The sequence below is a fragment of the Larimichthys crocea genome, chromosome XVII, assembly GCF_000972845.2.
Source record: "Larimichthys crocea isolate SSNF chromosome XVII, L_crocea_2.0, whole genome shotgun sequence".
Taxonomy (NCBI): domain Eukaryota; kingdom Metazoa; phylum Chordata; class Actinopteri; family Sciaenidae; genus Larimichthys; species Larimichthys crocea.
In genome coordinates this window covers 11,043,551-11,066,005 of record NC_040027.1, presented here as the reverse complement: position 1 = coordinate 11,066,005, position 22,455 = coordinate 11,043,551, and the positions used below count along the sequence as shown (strand labels likewise).

At 41.8% G+C, this 22,455-nt stretch overlaps 1 protein-coding gene across 2 annotated transcripts in view; it reads right to left on the bottom strand.

Annotated features, from left to right (window-relative positions):
* zc3h3 (zinc finger CCCH-type containing 3) overlaps nucleotides 1-22,455 on the bottom strand; it is a 60,832-nt gene that overhangs the window by 18,836 nt on the left and 19,541 nt on the right. For both annotated transcript variants that reach the window (XR_002042827.2, XM_010749793.3), the window contains exons 4-5: nucleotides 8,860-9,010; nucleotides 61-224 (exon numbers count right to left, since the gene is read on the bottom strand). Coding sequence is in view for 1 of the 2 variants with exons in the window: in XM_010749793.3 (XP_010748095.3) it covers nucleotides 61-224; nucleotides 8,860-9,010 (315 nt within the window). In the remaining variant the exon portion in view is untranslated. The remainder of the gene's footprint in view (nucleotides 1-60; nucleotides 225-8,859; nucleotides 9,011-22,455) is intronic.

The following is a 22,455-nucleotide window of genomic DNA, read 5'->3' as shown; positions in this document are numbered from 1 at the left end:
TGAAAATTCAAAACCTGGACAAGCATGTTCAGTTTTACTTTACAGTGACTGTCAGAGTACCTGTTCGGTTGATCGACATGTTGGACCCCACGGTGCGGGACAGCTTATTGGCTGACACCCGGTAGAGGGAACCACGAATCCAGCACATGCTGCTTCCTCTCCAGTGCTGAGTGGATGGCGGGTGTCTGTCGTGGGGCGCTCGCATACGGCTCTGAAGGAAACTCCTAAAAAGGAAGAGGGACAAATGTATGAAATTAGGGAGAAGAAAACATCTTTGGAACTCGCGTTGAAATGAACTTTAAGTTAAATATTTTGATTTTAATGATCCATTCAGCTCAGTTTACAAACTGTGTGAAATTTCCAGCTGTTCTCTGAGCTGGAATGATATTATCTGTTCATCCCTCCCTCAGTTCCACCCCTCTTTTGCCTATGTTCCCTCAAGCTTTTCCACTATATCTCCCCTCTTCACTTTACGTTTCCTATCCTCTGGTCTCCCCTCCCTCCTCCCTCTCTCTCTCTCTCTCCCATGTCACAGCACTCTGTTAAATTGCTCCTCTAATGGAAAGGACGGGAGTGTGGAAATGGAGAGAATTGAAAAGAGGAGAGGAGGAAATCAATGAGATAATAGGCAGGGCAGGGGGCCAGGGCAGCGAGGTTGGCCCCTACACTGGAGCGTAGAGACCACACACACACACACACAGCACCACAACACACTCCTGCTACAGTATGTACAGTACACACAATCACAGGCCTCTACACACACGTGCTCACCATTCAGAAGTCACTCAGTCGACTTGTGCATGTGTGCGGCGGATGCATGTGCGAGCCTGCGGTGTGTATTGGGCTGCTGGGTGGTGGTGGGGAGGTGCAGGGGTTATGGCGATAAATTGCGCTGTCCTGTCACTTCTATTTGGGGCGGATTGGGGCTGGTGTGCAGGGTGCCGCTGGAGGTAATTTGCTGCCGTATTTCAGATGGGCTGGAAATGGGTTTAGAGCGAGAGTTCATGCCTCCCATTACAGAGAAAAGAGAGGGTTACCCCGAATGCACGCTGCGAACAAAACTACTGACACGGACGCTTAACACGCTGCAGCCGGTGGAGAGCTGCTGCACTGCTGCAAATAAGAAAGAAACAGAGCAAATATCAGCCATCAGCTGCGTTCACGTACACGGTCTACCTGACCGCGCGCCATAACTCAGCAGCACAGACACTCAGTTTCACTGATACAAGATCAGTGGCTGCCCTACACAGGGCAACTGCAGCCAGGGGAGCTGTAATGGAGGCTAATGTTAGAGCGCTGACTGCCACCCAGGGAGGCTTAAACAAGGACTGTGTGGCCTGGGGAGCCACAATGGAGGTTAATGGGGATATGACATGAACAGTTAACACAGACAGCAGTTAACCCTGACACAGGACTGCAGCCATGAGGGTGACTGGAGGGGTACCACCCAGTCTGTTTGGATGTTTTCTCACTGGGGTCGTAGGTTTGTGTCTGAAACTCAGAGTGACTGTCCTGATAAAAAGCTCACACACTTTGTTTACTACTGTTTCACTCTGTGATATATTTACATGATTTTTTTCCTCATCAAAATGTGGTTATCCTGATCCTTTTTTTTTTTTTTTTTAAATGGTATGTCATGAATTATTTCCCTGATGCACAAAGAAGAGTTTTATAGGTAACGGTTACAGAGGTTTGCTGATGCACAAAGAAGAGTTTTATAGGTAACGGTTACAGAGGTTTGAAGAGGATCCAACAGACACCTCCCAGATGACTGAGACTGAGTGATTTAAGCAATATTGTGTAACCTTTCTACCATAAAAAAAGGTTTGAAATCATTTTGATGCTACACTGACTTGAAATCAGGTGAGTGGCGTTTCTGTCATTCACACTGTGCGCGCCATAAACCTGCTCTTGTACTATATAACTTACTCTGTACTCCGGGTACGTTAGTGCAAGAAGAACAAACACTTTATAGAAGTAATTCACACACCACCAGCTATTTCACTGATTTCGGTGTATCTTGATCATATTTTTATGTCCTCTGACTGCTGTGCATCAACTCTCAGTGATTCCTCTGTGAGAGGAAGTTTTCAGATCAACAGGGGATGCTGACGGAGCCGAGCAGGTGTTGTTCCAGAACCATAGCCGGGCAAGCAGGTGATGCAACTGGGCTCAGAAGCCTCTATGGACATAGCTAATGGCGAAGAGACTGAAGAGGATGTCGCTGGAGGAGGCTAGGAAGAGGAGAGTGACAGAGCAAGACAGAGTAAATGTGGGACTGACTTTTAGTCGTTGGCGAGAGCTTCATGAAAAAGGCTGAAAGACAGACACCGAGCTGGGCTTGTTGTTGTTGGACTAATCAGTAATATTAGCTGGCTGTGTTGTTGAAAAAAAGTTGTTGACTCACTAGTTTATGATGATGATAAGTAATATAATCACAACAAATATGAGTACAGCTGTCCATATTTATAAAAGAGGGTCACTCTGAAACTGAGTCTCTAAATCACAAAAAAATCTTTTACATAATGCTGCTAAATGTTTCCAGTTGTTTTGCAGAGCTGAAATAGATTCAGGCTCATCCGCCAGTGTTAAAGCACTATAAGCACAAACTGTATTACAACCATGAACATATGTGTTTTTATGCCTGACTTGTTAAGTTAACATGTACTGCAAGTCTCATTTGTGCAGCGATGAAGTTCTCAGACTTCTGTGCAACTGTTCATACAGCCACGTGAACGGGTTTCACCCTCGGGCCGAGCACCATTAGTAAAAACAGCCTGTGCAGGAGCAGATTACCGTTGCAATGAGGTAATCTGCCTGTAATGAGAGAGGAGTAGAGGAAGGAAGAACAAAAGCAAACAGTGTAAGCAACCTAAGAATCAAACCATTAAGAAAGTGATAACATCGTTTAAAAGGAGTAGGTGTTTTTTTCTCTCCGTCTCCAGACTCTCCTTGGCCTGTTCCAAGTGATGCCCTTGACCCCGGGAGAGATATCTGTTATCACAGACGCTCCAGGCCCGTCTAATGCACAAATCCTCCTCTGCTGGACAACCAAGTTGTTTCGGGGGGGAAGCCCTTTCAGTGTTGAACATCGCACAGATATCGTAACTAATTCATATTTTCTATATCAGAATGATCATGTCTGATTGTCAAGAATCAAAAAGTGTTGATGGAAACCAAAACTAAAAAGAGAAAGAATATATCGAACTAGTTGGCATTACCAAATAGTGATAATACTTCAGAGTTGTGTGTTTTCTTGTGCCTCCATGGAATTCCATGAAAAATTTATTGCAAAAATGGGCTGTGCAGCAAAGAATAATCATTTTAAGAAGTCAATGAAATGTACAGGTCAGTCTAAACGGTCTCTATTGCTTTGGCATTGTACTTGAGAGCCTAAAAAGAGTGTTCTCGTCCACTTAAAACAGATGATGTATGAACATCCATATCAGAGTTTTTGTTTCGTATTTTTCAGTTTTTATATTGTGTTTATTTTTTGTTTTCAATTTACTCAGTGTAGTTTCTACAGTTGTTGCCGTTCAATATAATTGTTTAAAAATGTTTCCTTTTTATTAGTTTCAGTATTGATTTTGTGTTCAAATGTTGTATTTGATCATCAAAGACCCAAATATTACTAAATTTCAAATAATAAAAAAAATGTTCACATTAGTCCAGTAGAAGAGGGAACAATGTAGTGCCACTAACTCTGCTGCAGGTGTTTGGCACAATAATGTGATCTTGTGCATTGTGAGCTGTATTTTTATGTTTTTCTTACAGTGAAGTTGAAGATGGAAATTTGTCTTTGGTTTCTTTTTTCACACTGTGGACAACAAACTTTTCATATTGGCACAAAGTAATTGTTTCCGCCGTGAAGTTCAGTTTCTGTACTTTACAATGAAAAGTTGTGTTGTAAAACATAAGACTGGAGGTCACAATGAAAAAACATTAACTCCCCAAAAAGAAAGGCAGAAATATGTTGAGAAAAGGAAGAAGTGAAGGAGGGGACAAGGGCATGCACAGAGTCCCCTGTGAATAGTCTGCATGCGTATGCACGTGTGGGTGTGTGTGTGTCTACACAGGCAGGTGTGTGTACGTGCACTGCTCTGACCATGCGATGCACAGATAAAGGAGAGCGCGATTCAGCACTACCGGCGCTGTTGATGAATGATCCGACTTTTGTTTTAGTGACAGGGAAGAATTTGGAGGGTCGCGCGACTGCTCAGAATAATGCTGCCCTTGTCTATTTGTCTGCAACCCAAGCATTAGTAAGCTCATATTGGGAAACAGTTACCCTTGAAACAGAGCACAGCAAAAACAGTCATCTGGCTAATTCCAACAGTGAGGACTGCTGTTCTTCTGTGGGCACTTAAAGGAAACCAAAGCAGTGTCATTACGCATCACCATCCCATCAAATCCAACTTAAAAGGGAGCTGACTGTAATGAACAAAAATCCTCTTTTATGGTAGAAGCAACCCAGAGAGTGTTTGTGTAGAATACAGCGTGAACAGCAGCAGAAAAGGATCATAACACACAACTGTAGGTGATGGGTGGATGACTAATGTGATAAGTAATGAGTAAATGAATGAATTGGGGTATAAAAGGCGATGAATGGGGGGAGTGAATGCGGGAAAAGGAGGAGAGAAGTGAAGAAGAGGGAGCGCTGCTTCACTTTATTGCCCAGTCTCTTACATCCTGTACTGATCGATACTGAAGCACTAAAGGAGATGAGCGCCTGGACCAAATATATATGTGTGTCTACGTGTGTGTAGATGTATACACTCAAAAATAGTGTACTTATCTGGGGGTGGAGGGTCGTGCCAAATTAGGGGCTTTAACATTTATTTGCAAGAAGAAGCTGAAGAAATTAGGATAAAAATCTGGCTAAAAATCAGGCAGTAGGAAGGGACGAGAAATTCCTACCACGTCTTATTAAATACAAAGAGAGAAAAGAAAAAGAAAGAACAGCAAAAGAGCAAACGCACGGATATAGAAAATTAAATAAGGGACGGCGGAGAGAAAAATAAAGAGGGTGTGAGTGAAGGGAGGGTTGGGCTGTAATTTATCCCCCGGCATGCATGCTTTACGGCTTTCTTAATTCAACTCATGCTACTATTAATGGAGTTAATGTTGAGATTATATCTATTTTCTGGTGGCGGGGGTTGAAATACTGCAGCCAATTCCCCCGCCCCTTCAAACTGCCACCCAGCACTAAATCACCGGCCGCGCTCGTTATGGCTAACACAGGTAAAAGCAAGGCCTCCTGGGTAGGGAAAACCTCGGTTCCTGTGGATCTGGACGCTGGTTTGAGAGGGTTTACATGTAGACGGTGAAATTGGTAAGTGTGAAAATGTACAACTTTCATTTACCTTTTGATTTACAATGTTTGATTTGTTTAAATCTGTGCCTTTAAATAATTACATTCAAATAGCTTTTAAATGTTGTTCCAGCATATTTTATGATGTTCAGTAGTTTTAACTAACAACAGAGCCTCAAAGTAGAAAATGTTAGGGCCCTTTGTGTTCTTTGTGTTCTCCACTAAGCTTGATCTGTAGTAGAAGAGAAGAAATGAACAAGTTCTGGGTTAAACAGGATGTCATAGAACAACTGGTTCAAGGATTAACCATTTGCACATTAAGTAGAAAGTAGAAAACAGCAGAGATCAATAATAGGCGACCTCTCATCACCTCATGTGCTAGCAGTGTTAGAACATGCTGTTGTGGCATCATCAGGTCAGAGAAGATCCCAGTAAACTTTGTGGAAAGAAAAGGCTTCCACAAGCTGATGCTTGTTGAGTACAAGCCACCATCACTGTAAATCTCTACAGTCTGTGCTGCACAGAAAGGTGGAATTACCCCAACCCCATTTCACTTGAATGTTCATTTCAGGCCCTGAAATTACTAAAAATGAATCATTACAAGATTTCTAAGTATTCTCTCTGCTTCTGGTTAAGTCCCGAATTTTCTTAATATATGTTAATATATCTTTTTTTTTTTCAGTCACATCACTTGACATGACCTCTGCCTGTCCACGTGGTTTTCATTTTTTAATGAACACTCTGTATAAATGAAATTTGAGCTACTGAATCATATTTGATCCTCTTCAAAAGGACAGTTTGATTTCTAATTATCTTTTTTAATAATTATAACAACGTCATTTAGAATCTATACAGGCTTCCCAGCTTTAGGGCACTGGCAACCTCTGGAGCACCATGCAAGGCTGGGATTTGTTTTCAGATGCATGGCCCTGAGTGAGGAGTCCAGCTATGAGCAGGCACCAGAGATAAGAGCAGAGAACATATGAGGACAGGCATCAGTGGGTCTGATAGGCCAAAGATGAAGAGCAGCACTCAGTAGTTAAGAGCAGAGAATATGAGCTCATGCTCCACTCAATAGCTTCAAACTGATAAAAGTGGAGGTCTTTGGAGTTAAACAGATAGATAAGCACGAGAACGGAGTGTATGGGTGGGAGTGGGGGGGGTGATCCACTATCCCAGGGGACCTGATCTGTCCCCCTCCCTCCCTATCTCTTTCCTCACTTCTACACACTTGGTGATATTTCACAAGGTGTCACAGGGCTCAAATTGAAAATCCCTTGATGAATCAATATTTACTGCAGCAGCTAAATGAATAGTAATAAGTCACCAGAGGCTGAGTCCAGCCACAGTCCAGGCCGCTCTGTCTCACCAAATCTGGATTACACAAATGAACCCCTCCACCCCCCATCACCAATACACATACACGCAAAGCACAAATACACAAAGAAGCTTTAATTATAAAAAGGACTACCCAAACATAACTCAACAAAGACAACTCGAAGAGTACGTCATCCAAATTTCAAGAGAGATGTACTCGACACTGCAGATAGTTTCATTATTATGTTCATGAGTTGTTGTTTTAAGGAAATGAGTTTGTGGTGTTTATAATATGACTGGGAATCACAATTCCATTTAAGTTTGATTTTTGGGTGCCACGATTCATTTAGGAGTTTATTCACTTTGTTTGATTAATATAGAAAAGGGCAAAAAGAGACAAAAAGGAAAGTTAAGTTAACAGATCTGGATAAAGATGACTGAACACAGAATGCAGAGAGAAGTGTGAGAAATTATTCGAACAATTGAAGATCTCTGTTAGACTTTTATACAAGTAAAATCAACACTGGTGAATGTTTCCCTCCTGTTCACTTCATCTGTTTCTACAGTAGTCCAGAACACACAAACCAAACACTCTCTGGATTGGACACCATAGTTTCCCCTTCATGCAAGGAAGGGGGTTGCAGTCAGCAACTACACTGCTAGATGCAACTGAATCCTAATCATTGGTCCTCAAAAAAGGCAAAAACAAAACTTTAATCTACCCTTATTGTCCTGGTCAGATAATACAAGTGTCAGAGGTCAACTAGAGCTGCAACGATTGAACGAATCGCCAACTATTTCGCGAATTGATTAATCGTTTTAGTCACACAAAAAAATCCAATTATCTGATTTCAGCTTCTCAAATGTGAATATTTTCTGGTGCCTTCAGTCCTCTGTGAAGGTCAGCTGAACATCTCTGTCTTTCTTTCTCACAATTTTCTAACATTTTCTGAGCTAAAAGATGAATTGATTACTCAAAAACAATTTCAGTGGTGATAATGAAATGATTGTTTGCCACTTTCAACCCTGTGTAGATTGGTGTGTGTGTGACAGTCTAGTAATACCTCAGCCAAGAAGAGGAGCATCCTGTTAACTCTCTACACATTAACAGATCATCAAAACCAAAATCACAACAACCTATTCAGAGCTTTGGCGATCACAGTATGTAACCTTTGCAGGGAGCGAAGATCAACACCACTTGGCCAATAAACATCACTGTAGTGTCTTTTTCACAGTGATAAAGACACAGATAAAGCATTAACTTAATGTCTGTCACCCAATAATGACCTCCTCATAAACATTAATTATCTCTCTAACTTCAGAGATGACCTCATCATCACAACCAATCCTATTACACAAAGAAACTCTGTATGTTATATGGCTATATACGTGTTATACATTCATTTCAGTCATATACGATTAACAAGATTTACAGACTGGTGCTGAAATGATTTGTCGATCAACTGATAGTTCAAAATGGACGGTTTGGGTTATCTGAAGTGGGGCTGTAGGAAATTCTTACCCTGTGTATTACCTTCAGCTTTACCCAGCAATCAGGTAGCCATTATATCACTCTCTCCAAAGTTACCAGACTTCACTGACAAAAAAAAAAAAACACAACCAGACTTCACGGAACGCAGGAGTTGCGGTGATCCAGCAACTCCCGTGTTCCGTGAGGTAAAGTTCTTTTTGTTCTGTGAGGTAAAATTATGGCTTTAGTCAATGAAGTCTGGTGGGTTTGAAGAGTGCATAGATTTATAAATGCTACAGTTTCCTGTTGGAAAGGGCTGCAAGGTAAAGTGGTGAAAGTATTCATGTAAATGTAGCATACACTTAGACTGACACATGCTTTGTTGCTTCCCCTCTCTATCTACTAAACACAACACACCTTGGATAAGTACCTCATGCAACCCCACTTCAGATTACCCCAACTATCCCTTTAAGAAAGGCCCACCCACCCTTCCTCTCTCTCTCTGAATCGCTGGGTGAGAAGCCTTCCCTGCTAGTGTACAGTAAATTAATGTGAGAAGCACAGTGGTGTAAATGGTTTATTCTCTGGGTTATCTACTGTGTAAAAATGAGCGCCATAAATTTCCGACCTCTTCCACTCACTGCTGCACATGACAGTGACATAAAAGACGGGGCGCTGCTCTGCACTGAAGGATATTGGCCATTGAGACACATTAAACGCAGACCTGCAGGAGGTGTGTGTATTTATTAACGTGGATTACCGGGCAGACTGGATCCTCTTGGCTCTCCAAGAGAGGGCGGGGTTGTAGTGGAGGGTGTGTGCCGTGGTGCAGCCCGGACGGGTCACCATCTTGTAGGGTGTCCGGAATACCCGCTGAGAGGTGGGACTTCGGTGGGAGAAGGAGGCGGGACCTGAGGACAGTAAAGTTGACAGATCAGTATGAAAGTCTGTAATCGAAAATCTGATCACACACATAAAAACGGAAGCAATAGCTAAACATCTAGTGGATAGGCCAACACATGCACATGTACACATCATTTTGAATGCCTAAAACTGTGTGTACACACACACACACACACACACACACACACACACACACACACACACACACACACACACACACACACACACACACACACAAGTTTGTCTGAGGACTCTGGCAGGTGTGCTCTTTAATAAGCTTCACATATAAAAATGAGAGGGAATAACAAAGGCAGAATTTTTATGAGCCTAATAAATCATATCCTCTGTCTCTTTCCTCGCTGCCTTCATCCCTCCTGCCTGGTCTCCCTCCCTCCTTCTCACTTTAAGTCCCATTCGTTATATCATTTTACAGATCCATCAGAGAAGAGGCGTAAGAGTGGAGCGATCGGAATAAAAAAAAAAGAGGACTAAGTGTTTTTATTTATTTATTTATTTGGCTGTGTATCCATCATGTTGTTTTATGATGGCCTATGCTGCCTGACGGGCTCGCACCTCAGAATAGAATTTGCATTGCGGGTCGTCTAAGTTACTGTTTACATCAGTTTACCAAGATCAAAGACTACATGGGCGAGAAGGAACTTCTGTACTGAGGTCAGAGATGTAGGAACATTGAGTAACTGTGTAAGTTTGTGTCAAATACAGTCAAAGTTTGTATCCTGTGGCTGACACATCGGTAAAAATAACTCTAAGCCACACAACGATCAGAAGGTTGTAAAGAATGGTTTGTTCGGATTTCCTAAACATGTTTATCTGGTGATAAAACCAAAGGGAGTGCACCTGAAATTTCAGCCACAATTCAAGAAAACTGTGTGCATGTTACTACACAAAGTTAAAACAGGAAGTCTGTAAACTGTGAGAGATGTTTCCAACATAAAGTTCTGAGCTAAAAAAAAAAAGGATTGCCAGATTGTCCAGGGCAAGTACAAAACCATGTCAGGCTAGTAAGTCCAGCTCAAGTGGTAAAAAAATAACTGCACTGAATGTTCCAGTACTAAAGATGGAAGTAGAAGTGAGCCTTCTCACTTCCTACTCGTCTCTGTTGAGAGTAACACATGAGAAAATAGAGGCAGGAAAAAAAAAAGTTTATAAGCTGAAGCACAAGTGAGCATTTCAATGATCTCGTCCCTGGCAATAATCCTAACTACGTTTGTTGCAAGTTTCCAAAAAAACAAAAAAAACAACGCTGGAGTGCCAGAACAAGAGTCGACAGCATTCTTGCTTGAATGGCTAAACCAATTTGTTTAGGGGTAACTAAAAATTGACTTTGGGCAAGCTGAACCCTAGGTAACAGTTTGGGTAATCATTTTCACCTTTGTTTAGCTGAAAGAGCACATTCACACAACCAAAACAGCTTTAACAAATAAAAAATATGTCTTTAGTGTTTCCTGTTCTGTGCATTACATCAGATAAATGTCATTGTATTAACTCTTCAAGCCATTCTTTCTTGCCTGACTGGGTTTGGCAGTCCTCATCACTACAAACATGAAATATCCTCATCACTACAAACATGGACTAAAAGTTTTGTGGAGAATGACATTTGGAAAAGAAATCTTTTATGAATTAATTTGCCACAAGCAGCATGGTACTTCAGAAAAGAAAAAAGAAAAAGCTAGACACCTTACGCTACCGCAGCCTTAAAAGAAAGATTTAATGCAACATGAATCAGTTGCTTGTATTTTTTAAATTATTCCACCCCCTCCCAAAAAAAAGCCTCTTGCATGTCATTATCTGCGCTACCTCTTCCCCTTCTACCAATCATTCACTGTGGTGGTCAGTGACAGCACTCTGTCTTCCTAATGAGTAAAGAAAAGACAGAGTGAAGAGAGGTGTGAAAGAGGGATAACAAATGAGTTTTATACACTCGGTGAGGAGCTCATTTCCCATCACCTCTTTCACAAGTCTTTAATTGCCAATTGTCAGGATTGTCGCCGTTTTAATTAGCGTCCAATAACAAAGCATGACCACGAGGGCCACGACGACGAACAATAAAATGATTCGATTTCCACTTCTACACATTCCGGCTTCTCTTTCCACTCCTCCCCCTCGCTCTTCCTACCCCCAGGGCGCTGGTTTCATTTGTCAGCCGGGATGCAGCTCTGGATCAGCTGGAGAATTCATCTCAGACAAACATTTACTGTTGAACAAATCACTGCGAGCCAGGGGGCTGCTGACATACTGACTGCATGCTTAGGGCACACATACACAGAAACACAATGTGTGTTATACAGGCACATTTATATGACATTATATGTATGAAAATTCTTTACGGGCCAGGGTTAGGCCATGCCTATGTTGATATCCTTGTATCAAAGTGCAAGTATGTTAAACTTCAGGTAACAAAAAAGTAAAACAACGCGTACTTCATGACATGATTTAATCATAAAATGACTACAAACTGAAGCAGCTAGTTCAGGGGGTATTCTTTGTCTTTATTTGTATTCTATCACAGGACACCTGATACTGTATTATCCCTTACTTATCATTCATTCAGTTATCGTTTAAAAAAATGTTTGTGTTACCAAATCAACGTATATTTTGTGTTTATTACAATTTGGCTCTCATGTTCAGAGGTATGGTAACATTTTACTTTACTTTAAGTCTGACAGGCCAATAAACTTTCAAATGCATTAAGGAAAAATAATGTATAACTGAACTAACATATGGCCCAAACTAGTTTACAGTTTACAGAAGATCATCCTGGTCCTAAGGTAAGGTAAAACACTGAGTATTGTTACTGTGCACTCAGGTTTTCTCTGCAAAGAGGGGTTATTACCAACATTTTATGTTCACTTCACTTTTTATTTCAGCTCTAAAAATGTGTTTTATATAATTGAGCTTAACTGTTATCTTATTTAAAGCCTGTATGATCGCCTTCCTGCTCATGCTTCTTACCTCGTTTGACTTCCTTTTAGCGAAGTTACCTCCCTCCCACATCTCAGCAATTACTTAATGAGGACAATGTTTTCAGAGCTGACAGAAATGGGGGCCAAAACTATGAAATTAAGACCCAAGTTGAGGAAAGTGGAAATGTCTGGAAATTTAATGAACCCAGGCCAATGGTTATTTCAAAAATAAAAAATATATATAGTTATTAAGATAATGATACTGAAATCAGCCATATCTGTGTGTGTTGGGTTATAAGAGAGAGGGAGACCTAGTAAAAAAAAAAAAAGTGAGACAGCACAAGAAGGAGTATATGGGTGGAGATGGGAGGGGGGTTGTACAGGATTAGTTGCCTGGCTTGTAGTCACTTTTTCTCCCACAATCCATCTGTATTGCAGTCAGAGCTATTTGGGCGTCCTGGCAGATGACAAATAGGGCTTGTCAAAGGTGCTGCCACGATTCCCACCCTGCAGCCTCATACACCTCCCTAACACCACCACCCCCCCACCAGCATCCATGACCTGCACCTCAATCTGCCTCTAAACCCCTCGCTCCAACATCACGACACTCGCCGTGTCCGTGATGCTGTCACACAGCTGTTCCACCTTGGCTACTGTTTAATGACATCTATAGTGAGTTGTACTGTGGTGAGTATCCCTCAGTGTGTGTGCGTGTTTCTCAGTGTGTGTGAGTGTGTGTCAGCAGGGATGGATGGACGGTGTTGCTCTGATTGTAAACCACTGCAGGTTGTGTTGCTTGAGTGGCTCTGGGAGCAATGGGGTCTCAATCTTCCACTACAGGACCATGACCAATGAGCATGTGAACACACACACACACTCGCACACACACACACACACACACACATACACCTGGGGTCTCAATCTTCCCTTAATAGACCTTTGACAGTGGCCTGCCTTGCAATGTGGGGGAAGCGAGCGAAGTGGCGCCCTGTGCTGTGAAGACACCGTTTGCAGACGCATGCAGCTCACACGCAGTCCATCCATCTCTCGCTGACTCGCTGCTGTGAATCCACAGATAATCTACTCTAGACGCCACACGCTGCACACATCGCTCCTTCTGCAAGTAGCCCACCTTCCAGCCTCAGAGCTACATTTATCGGTTGGTTCAACGTATTTTCTCACTCTGGTGGGATCCATCCATGCAGGTATGTTTGGCTTTATTGGCTCAGGTTTTCAGATATCAGTTTCTGTAATATGTTGCTCCACCACAATACAAAATATCAGTGTTACGCTCACATCCAGAGATGCACCGCTTCGACCTGCTGGATCAGTATCAACGCCTGATAAAGCAAATAGGACAACAGCCATGTGTCCCATCACCATTAAATGTTTGTTTTACAGGACTGCAACTAACGATCATAATTAATGATTTCATTATTAAAATAAAAAAAATACCTACAGATTATTTTCTCTGACTCTTTGTTCCTTAGTTTACAGTTTATCTGACAATGTTCTTACAAAATTGGGTGTTTCGTCAATCACTTACATTTCTTAAGTCCAACTACAAAACACAAAACACATCCGTCCATTTTCCATATCCACTGATAAGAGTTATGGGGGCTCGATCCCAGCTGACACTGGGCGGTGTACATCCTGGATAGGTCACCAGTTCATCACAAGGCTAACACATAAGAGACAAACAACCATTCACACTCGCATTCACGACGACAAGTCACCAACTGAGCTATAAACTGAAAACAGAATATCCCGAGAGAAACCACAACCACACAAACTCCACACAGAGACGACTCCAGACGACTTTTCGATTTATTTTCTTCATCTAAATTACAAAAAGGAGTGGGGTGAGAAATTAGACTTATATCTCAAACTAGAGGCAGATAAAACCCTGACACTCAGAACTCGTGACAAACCACTAACGCAGATGCTGCTTTATCAACATAAAGCAGCAGATGTAACATCACATAAGTAGATCTGGGAATGCTGAACTAGAGTCACATCCCTAAGATGACTGAGCCTCGTCTAAGCGGCGTGGACTAAACTTAGACTAAAGTTGTCTCCCACTTCAGAGCTTTCACACTTCCACACTTCTCTATCTCTCTATCCTCAGCCCTCTGACTGGGGCTACTGACAGGCCACTGCACCGCACCTCCCCTCCTCCATCCTCTTAGGGATCCCCCCAGCGATCTCCCCTCCATACCTGACGGCTAATTCCAGGGAACTGCGGTCTCTGTCTGCCCCCTCCCTGGGACAACCCGATGGATAATAAATCTTATTATTGACAGTGCCTGTTCCCCCTGCCATCCCATGTTCCCGTCCCCTGGGGCTCATCTTCTGACTCCCACTGCTCCAGCGCTCTCACAGAAGACAGCGGAGCCATGCTAACATCAGACTTAACAAGGGAGTTACCACAATTTAATAACCCGCTATAAGCCAGCCTGGTTATGATAATGTGATCTCTGCGTGTCTGACAACCAGTGATACTTTCTGACAGACTACCAGAAATGTCAACATAGTTTGATGCCCCACCCTGCCAACAGAGAACTGTGTGACACGGTCTTAAAAATACTGTATCCAGTAACTCGACAGAGTATATCATGTACTCAGAGCATGACTACAATGTGAGCCTTGCAGGAGATGTGCAAGTGAACGAGTTTAACATCACATTTTGGGAAAACCAAGGACAGACACCACTCCTCGGTGTTGAAGCCATCTTGTCTGTAAAGTCTCATAGTGTACCGTGTTTTTTCAAGATGACAGACAAGGTCACCGGGTCGACTGCTGCGGGGTTTTCAGTCCATCTATAATTCCTGACCTGCTGTCAGTGTCCAGATGTGCGTTTGTGCGTGTTTAACGTGTCGTGCGATGGCTTTGTAGGTAAGTAGATAGATGGTTTGGTCAGAATCACATTGTGAAGAAATAGTTTAGCTGCCGTTAGCTGTTGTTGACATTTAACATATTTTAGCATTTAACTGCAGTACAAAAAGGTCAAAGATATATGAGGAAGTTTAGAAACTGACAATGAAACATAAGAGCACTGACAAGTGTGTTCTTCAGTGTAAAATTGAGATTAAATGGGATCCTTATAAAATGATTAATTAATAAAATTAAGATCTGTTATGTGATTACCATGCATAGATAGATAGCAGACATGACTGATGATGATGTGCTGAAAACTTTTTGATTTATATATTTCTGTTAGTGCCTCAACCAATCAAAATATTTACATTTAATTTAAATGGGATGGTAGACCCATCGGGCCATTAGAGATGCATTTATTACCTTTTTCAACACTAAAGAGCAACACCAAAGACACACAGCTTCACATATTATTGCCTTAGTAAACAGAAACTAGGTTGCTGGCAGCAGTAAGACTTTATCAGACAGTTAATCTGCTGTAAAAACTTTAGGAAAGGAGGCCGAAAAGCTCGAGCTACAGCTACAGATAGAGAGAATTTTCTGCGGGGTCATCACCACAAGTGACACGTTTAACATTACAGGCTCGTTTGATCTTAATTTTAAGATTAAAAGTACCGGAGCTGAAGTTACAGTTCATGTTCTTTTAATCCTTTAAGTAATACTGCATATGACCTTTATTCATTCCTGCAGACTAAAAACAGAGCTGCTTTCAGGGAACCGGCGTTACTGTAAGTGTGATGACAGACAGATGGCTGAACATTAATCAATTGCTGTTCAGTTCTGTACCGTGTCATGACCGAATTAACACCTGCCTGCAAGTCAGACGCCAGAGAATAAACAGTATTATATTTAACAAAGTATTTCTGTACGACGGACCTGATACACTCTTTTAGTGGAGTACTCCTAGGCGTTCCATTAGTGTGTATGTGGATGAAGAGTTGACATGGGCTGACAGGCTGACGGCTGCGGGAGGCCAAATACTGACACAGGAGGCCCCTGGTGTGTGCCATCAGCTGTCAGGCAGTGTGGTGGTGATGTCACCACAGAGAGGCGTGGTCAGACGAAAGAGTGTTTTGGGAAGGACGGTGGTGGTGGTGGTGATGATGGGGTGGAGGGAGGGGGAGGGGTGGGCTACTGGCTTGTGGCCTCGTCCATCATCGCAGTGGAGCCATCAGCTGTAACATATACCAGCTGACCCAGGGAACCTCAGGCTGACCGGGGGAAGGAGGGGAAATTCTTCCACTCAGCCACACACACGCAAATGCAAACACGAAGGCTGGATCATATAAAATGGATCATAAAAAACACAACAAAATATTTGTTTTTTAGAAATAATTTGAGCAACTTGAGCTAGCGTGAAGTCAGACTGGTTATCAACACTATGACGGCAGAGTTTTGGCCCAACCCTGAAGTAAACCACAAACATACACACTGCTGTACATACTAGGGTTGGCATGGTTTCGTCTTTTGCAGTCCGGCCTTGTGTACGGGTTTTAATCCCACCTGATCTTATGCAAACCCACTGAACCAGCATTGTCACGTTTTGTTGCCACATTTGTTTAAGAGCCGTTCTGGCAAATTAAAGAGACTGAAGCAGCTCTCAGTGACGTCAACCCTTTAGTGGGCGGTCGCTACAATAATCGCAACTCTGTCTGCAGCACACGTAGCGTTTACAGATTAGCATCACAGATGTGGTGCTAGCAAAGTTAATAAATAATGATCCCATTATTTTCTCTTCAATACAGCTTAGATAGAATCCTGTCCCTGACACTCATGACATGATTATTACATCTGTTTGCTATGTTGGTGAGGCAGCCAGTACAGTCAGCAATGTAGAAATGTACACATGTAATGTAGCAGAAGTACAATGCCTAGTCTTGATCTGCTCACATTTGCCCTGTTAACATTACTGCATTATGCTGTTAATACACACTCAACACTTCCTTTATTTGCTTCAAATTAAAAGCCCTCTTAGCTTTTCAGCTCAACAATATAACGCCATTTCTTAACAAGGCTTTTATTGTGAAACATTTGCTCTCTGCTCTCATACGTGGCTTTAATTGTTGACATTTTGTTTTATTAATGGTCAAGTCCTGTTTTTGGCCTTATATTAAACTGGTTTGAAAATAGTAATACATTATACATCATGTTTTTTAGTGAGTTTCACGGATGTTAGTCATGGTAATTTTGACTTTTAGATCTGGCGAGGAGTTTGCTCCAGTCTTTATGCTTTTACTACTTGGTGATCTTCTCATCTATATTCCTGGAAATATATAGAAAATTTCTCAAATTGTATATTGAAAAAGGTCTGCAGTTTACCTTAAGGTCACACATGATGATTTCATGATGAGGAGGAGCACATTTCTTTGACTGTCGTGCATAATCAGCATAATTAACTACAACAAGTTAATTATATAACAAGAGTACAGGTCTATACATACTACAAATCTGCTTCAATGAATTCCCACATGTTAAGAGCACAATTCATACCCAAGTATTTTTCTCACTGTTGAATGATATGCTAGGAGTCTTGACAACATCCTTAATGAATAATTCAATGATAATAACCCCTATGTGTGCTTTTCCAGAGTAGCCATATGCTCCTGAAGCCATAAAGTACATCAATAATGTAAATAAGACATGATGAAAACATGCATTTCCTGTGAACTCAACCTTGACCTTGACCCCAACTCTGAAAGCTGACAAAATCTTTAGCGGTGATCAGAACTCCGTCAGGTTGTGATTCGTCACGAGCATTTCATGTTTGTCCCATGACGTGTGTTTCACACACACAGCGTCTTGTTTGGTCAAAGAGATGACTGCGGCTGTCAATCAGCGCATCCCATTAGACGCATCAGGAGGAAGAGCCTGGGGCTTTGTCCACTTAAGGATTGCCATTATTATATACGTTATATGGGCATCTGTTTGTGAGTATAGAAAGTGTAGGTGTATGTGTGTGTGTGTGTGTGTTTGTAACAGAGTGAAAAGCTTGGGGGGGGGTAAGCGCGTCTCATAAAACCTTTTCCAAGTGTGGCACTTGAAGGTTAAGTGAGTTCATCCCTACAGGGCAACACAAGATTCCACAGGGGATGTGAACCTCTGCCCCAAACGATACACGTCAAGACCCCCAAGCGAGTCAGCAGCAAAAAAAAAAAAAAAAAAAAAAAAAAACAGCAGCAGACTGTCAGTGAGAGAGAGAAAACACAGAGGGGAAAGAAAGCTGTTCTGTGTTTTGCTGTACTGACTGTGACATGGAGGTCGTTACCAGGTCTGAGAATGAAAAATGTCAACATTAAAAGTATTGTCAGTGTGGTTCAATAATTAATAGTTACTTTTATTATTTAAATGTTATTCCAGTTTGTGGTTTGTGTGTTTATTTTTACTTGAATATTATTTTAAATCCGCTGGCGTCTGCTCAACATTTGATACTTTTTATGGCAATATTTTTAGCCATTATTAATTTATTCAGTTATTCATTTGGCTGCTTCAGTATCGGAGGCCTCTGCGTGGCTGATATTACCAGCTGATTTTAGCTTATGACAGATGTATCAACTCGGTGTATGTGACCAACACCATGCAACAGAAAATGGCAAAGACATCGTTGAGCGATTTGTCCTCCAGGGAGCACTGACAACTTTATTTATCGACTATAAAAATCTACCTCTCCGCAAATATTATATCCTAAAGAAATTCTTTAATTCTTAAATTTAAGGCGTGCTTGTCAAGAAAATAAATAATACATCATGATCAGATTTAATTTTTAAATTTTGTAATATTGCTATCAGCCTTAAAGTTTAGTTTTAGTTGAGCTCGAGAGTTTGTCTTGGTCCCACCTGCCATCAGACTTGTACTCCTCTGAACTGTGGATCATTCTGTTGAGAAGCGTTGTTGCTACACCCAGAAATAGTCTGAGCGTTGGATATCTTGGCTGACAACATTCTTGCACTGGAATAAAGTAATATTGAGAAAGAAGAGCTGGTGTATGGACCTACACCATGTTGGTTGACTTTGTTTCATCATACTGAGTGATGGGTTGAAGACACATGCAGGGCCCTGCAGTCCTGTATGTCAGTCACCGCACACACACAGACACACACACACACACATATAAGGAGCAGAGGTGGCTCTCAGTGGTGTAGATTTTAACCAGGACTGAGGTTCTGGTTGCAGATGCCAGAGTAACGTGCATCCATCATGCTGCTGATTCTTTTGGGCCAGTGAGTGATGGACCCCAGTCAGCCGGTCGGACACCAGCCTGCAACTTCTGTTTTAGCTACTGAGTGAGAAGACAAGGAGGTGATGTACAAGCCCACCAGGAGACACACAAGCATCGCAAATGTGTCAAAGTGTTAAAAGAGAAGGTGGGGGTCGGACACGGTTGGAGGACACGGGGGGAACAGGGGTGTCGAAAGGGGATGCGCTCACAGGGAGTATTTAGATGTTCTTAAAACCTGACTGTAAGCATATGCGCATCTTTCCGGGGATAAAGTTCAATACGATTTCGCTCCTTTCAAGGTCACAGAACGAAAACGCTGACAGCGGTTCGCCACATGGCGCTTACACAGCCAGGCCATTGACGTCATTTCCTATTCTTATGTGTTGTTACTTCAAATGAAAGGATTAGCAGGTCAAGTAATTGGTCCAATGACAAAAAGTCAATTTTCAAGTGAAAAATGGTTGACTTGACTTATATAAACTGAACCAACACCTATGGGACGACCTGGACCACCAACTGCAAAGCGGCCTTATCACCTTACGACTATACTGGACCTCACTGATGTTTTAAAAGAGTAAAGTACAAAGAGCTGTTACAGCAGGAGATGAATGCTTGTGGTTTTGGAATAACATGCTGAATAACCACATACAAATGTAACGTCCTGCTGTTGATACGTGTGCAGAGAGTACAGATACGTGTCATAGGACTTCAGATGTCTGTGATTGCACATTTCACTTTATTACTCACTGAGGTTTCTGATCAGCTAGTTTTTATTGGTTCCTATAGCCCATAAGGAAAATGGAAAAACGCAGCTTTTATGGTTATGGCGTTGTTCGATTGGGATAATATACCTGTACATAGTCGACTGTTGTCCTCATTTAGTTTATTTAAGAATGCTTTGTTTTCTTATCTAAACCCAAAATTGATTGCTGTCTATATACGGCTCCTTATAGTTGCTAAGATTAATTCACGAGAATCCGACTTCAAATTAGAAATCAATTCATATTCCCAAAGATTCCTACCCTTATATTAAACAAGGAGATCAATGCTTAAAAACAACCGTCCAGCCAAGACAAAAGTACGACTGTCATGCCAGTTTGGTTCAGTACTGGTGTAACCGACTATTATGTTGTTTATTACAACTTTATCTCATTCTTAACCTTTATTATAACTGAAATTTAAGGTCCACATTGTGACTTGTTGGATGGATCCAATAATGTGGAGCTTCTAAGTTGTTAAGACTTCTTCACTTCTGTATTTAGATAGAAATTAACACTGTTTTTGTTACTTCTACTCCCTGTACAATAACAACCATATGGAGTGCCATATATAGCCTCCTCTATAATGACATTTGACGACAGCATTAGAATAAGAAAGTGGCCTCTTAAGTAACTGTAAAGGTTTGCGTGTCCAATAATATATATATAGTCGTACAGTATAGATTTACAGACGACCCTTGGCAGTGATACTGATATATGACCCTTGAGTCTCGATGTAATTAAGAGGGCCTGCTGGAATAACTACGGACCTTGTGTCTGAAGGTTCACACTGGCCCTGGGCCATGGTTAGCTGAGTAACGGGGGCAGGCTCTTGACATGGCACTGCATTTACCAAGGTGAAAAAGAAGGGTCCAGGGGTTAAAGGTCAGAGGGGAGAAACGAGAATGACGGAGTGATGAGGAACAGTTAAGCCTCTTGTCGGCTTGGGTGCTAATTTGGTGAGGGCAGGGGGACAAGAGGGTTCCATTCCACCCTCTCGGATCCTTTTGAAGGCCAGCAGGCTTCAAATAAACAACTTTCTTCTCTTCTTCATCAACTGCTGTCCAGTACTTGGTTGCTTTCTGCTCACAGAAAACTTTCCTTTGCTTAGATCCAGCAGCGGATACTTTCTGTAATAACGCAGTGTTGTTACTCGTCTACATGTGCGTGTCCTTAGCTCTATCTGCCCTTCTCTTGCGTAGCATCCTCACCCATCCACAGCCCCCTCATTCCGTGGTGGCATTCTAGGTGCAGCTGCCAGGGCCTAATTGGTCCCTTTGGGCCGCGGAAGAGCTGGCAGCAGCCCGCTAAAGTGCTGATCACAACCAGGAGGAGTGGGCATCTGCTCGGAGCGGACACCGCTGCTGAACCGCTGGCACAGGCCGCTCACAAACACATACACCAAAGCATATGTACTAATAAAGGTCCTTCAAAGTCACAGAGCTTGGCATAATAAATGAAAGCCTTGGTTCAGTAAAGTCGAAGCAACACTACATCTATTCATAAGACAGGTCTAGGCTTTGCTTACTGACTACAATATCACAGATTACTCAAGTGAAAAAGTACACACATTTGAATGCAAACAATACTTCCTAAAACTATGAAGACACAACATGACTTAACTACACAAAATGACACAGAAAATCTCATTACACTTTTGTAGATTTTACAGAAAATACTGTCCAGCTCGTAGATCCAGACCTAATTCAACAACACTTCTCCAAGCTACATATATACTAGCAAAGTTAAACTCATCATGGTACATTATTAGCCAGTAGGTAAGCCAACCAAGTGCACACACCATTTGTGTTGTGTTGTGTAATTTGGCATATACTAGACAAACCATACAGATAAGAGAAAAAGTTTTCCAGAGCATCAGTGTTGGGACAGAGGTGTACCCTGACACGGCAAACCACAGCATGTGTTGCCCTTTAAGCATAGCAAACTGGTTTTGTCAATCTCTCTGGATTCATAACTCAAACAATTAGCTCTGCATGAGGAAAATGAAGTATTCTGGTGATACTTGGTACCCCATTACCAAGAGATAAGCTGACTATCTCACACTGCAACACAAAACTACTAGCCAACTCTGGCTGGGTGAGAAAAATAACTCAATCAACAGTCTGTTTTCATTTTTAGAATTGTGGCCAAATAGCATTTTGGATTACAAAAAAATGACCGATTGCATTTCATTAGAGTAAAAGCCTGAAAATAGTGCAACCCCTTCCTATTTATTCACATGAGAATCATGTTTTGAATCGAAAATCTATATTTCATCAAATGGTGAAGCCAAGAATCCCAGAATCAAAAGATTCCTAAAATTTCACACCTCCATTTCTAACAGTAAGCTGAATACTTAAAAAAAAAGAAGAAATAAAGTGTGGCTGTTGTGCTCGCTTGGTTCTAGTTATCTTTTGTTTCCAGTAAAATGTTTCCTCTCCTATCCTTAAGTTATAATTATAGTTTAAGTTTCACATTTGGGCTTGGTAGATGAATCCAAGTTTTTGACCAACTAATATTTTAAAAACTTGTAGCGAGGTCATAGAAGGTTTTTTTCCCCACTGAAATCCCTCTGAGCATTAGTGGCATTAGTTACACAATCCCCATCATTGTGGTAA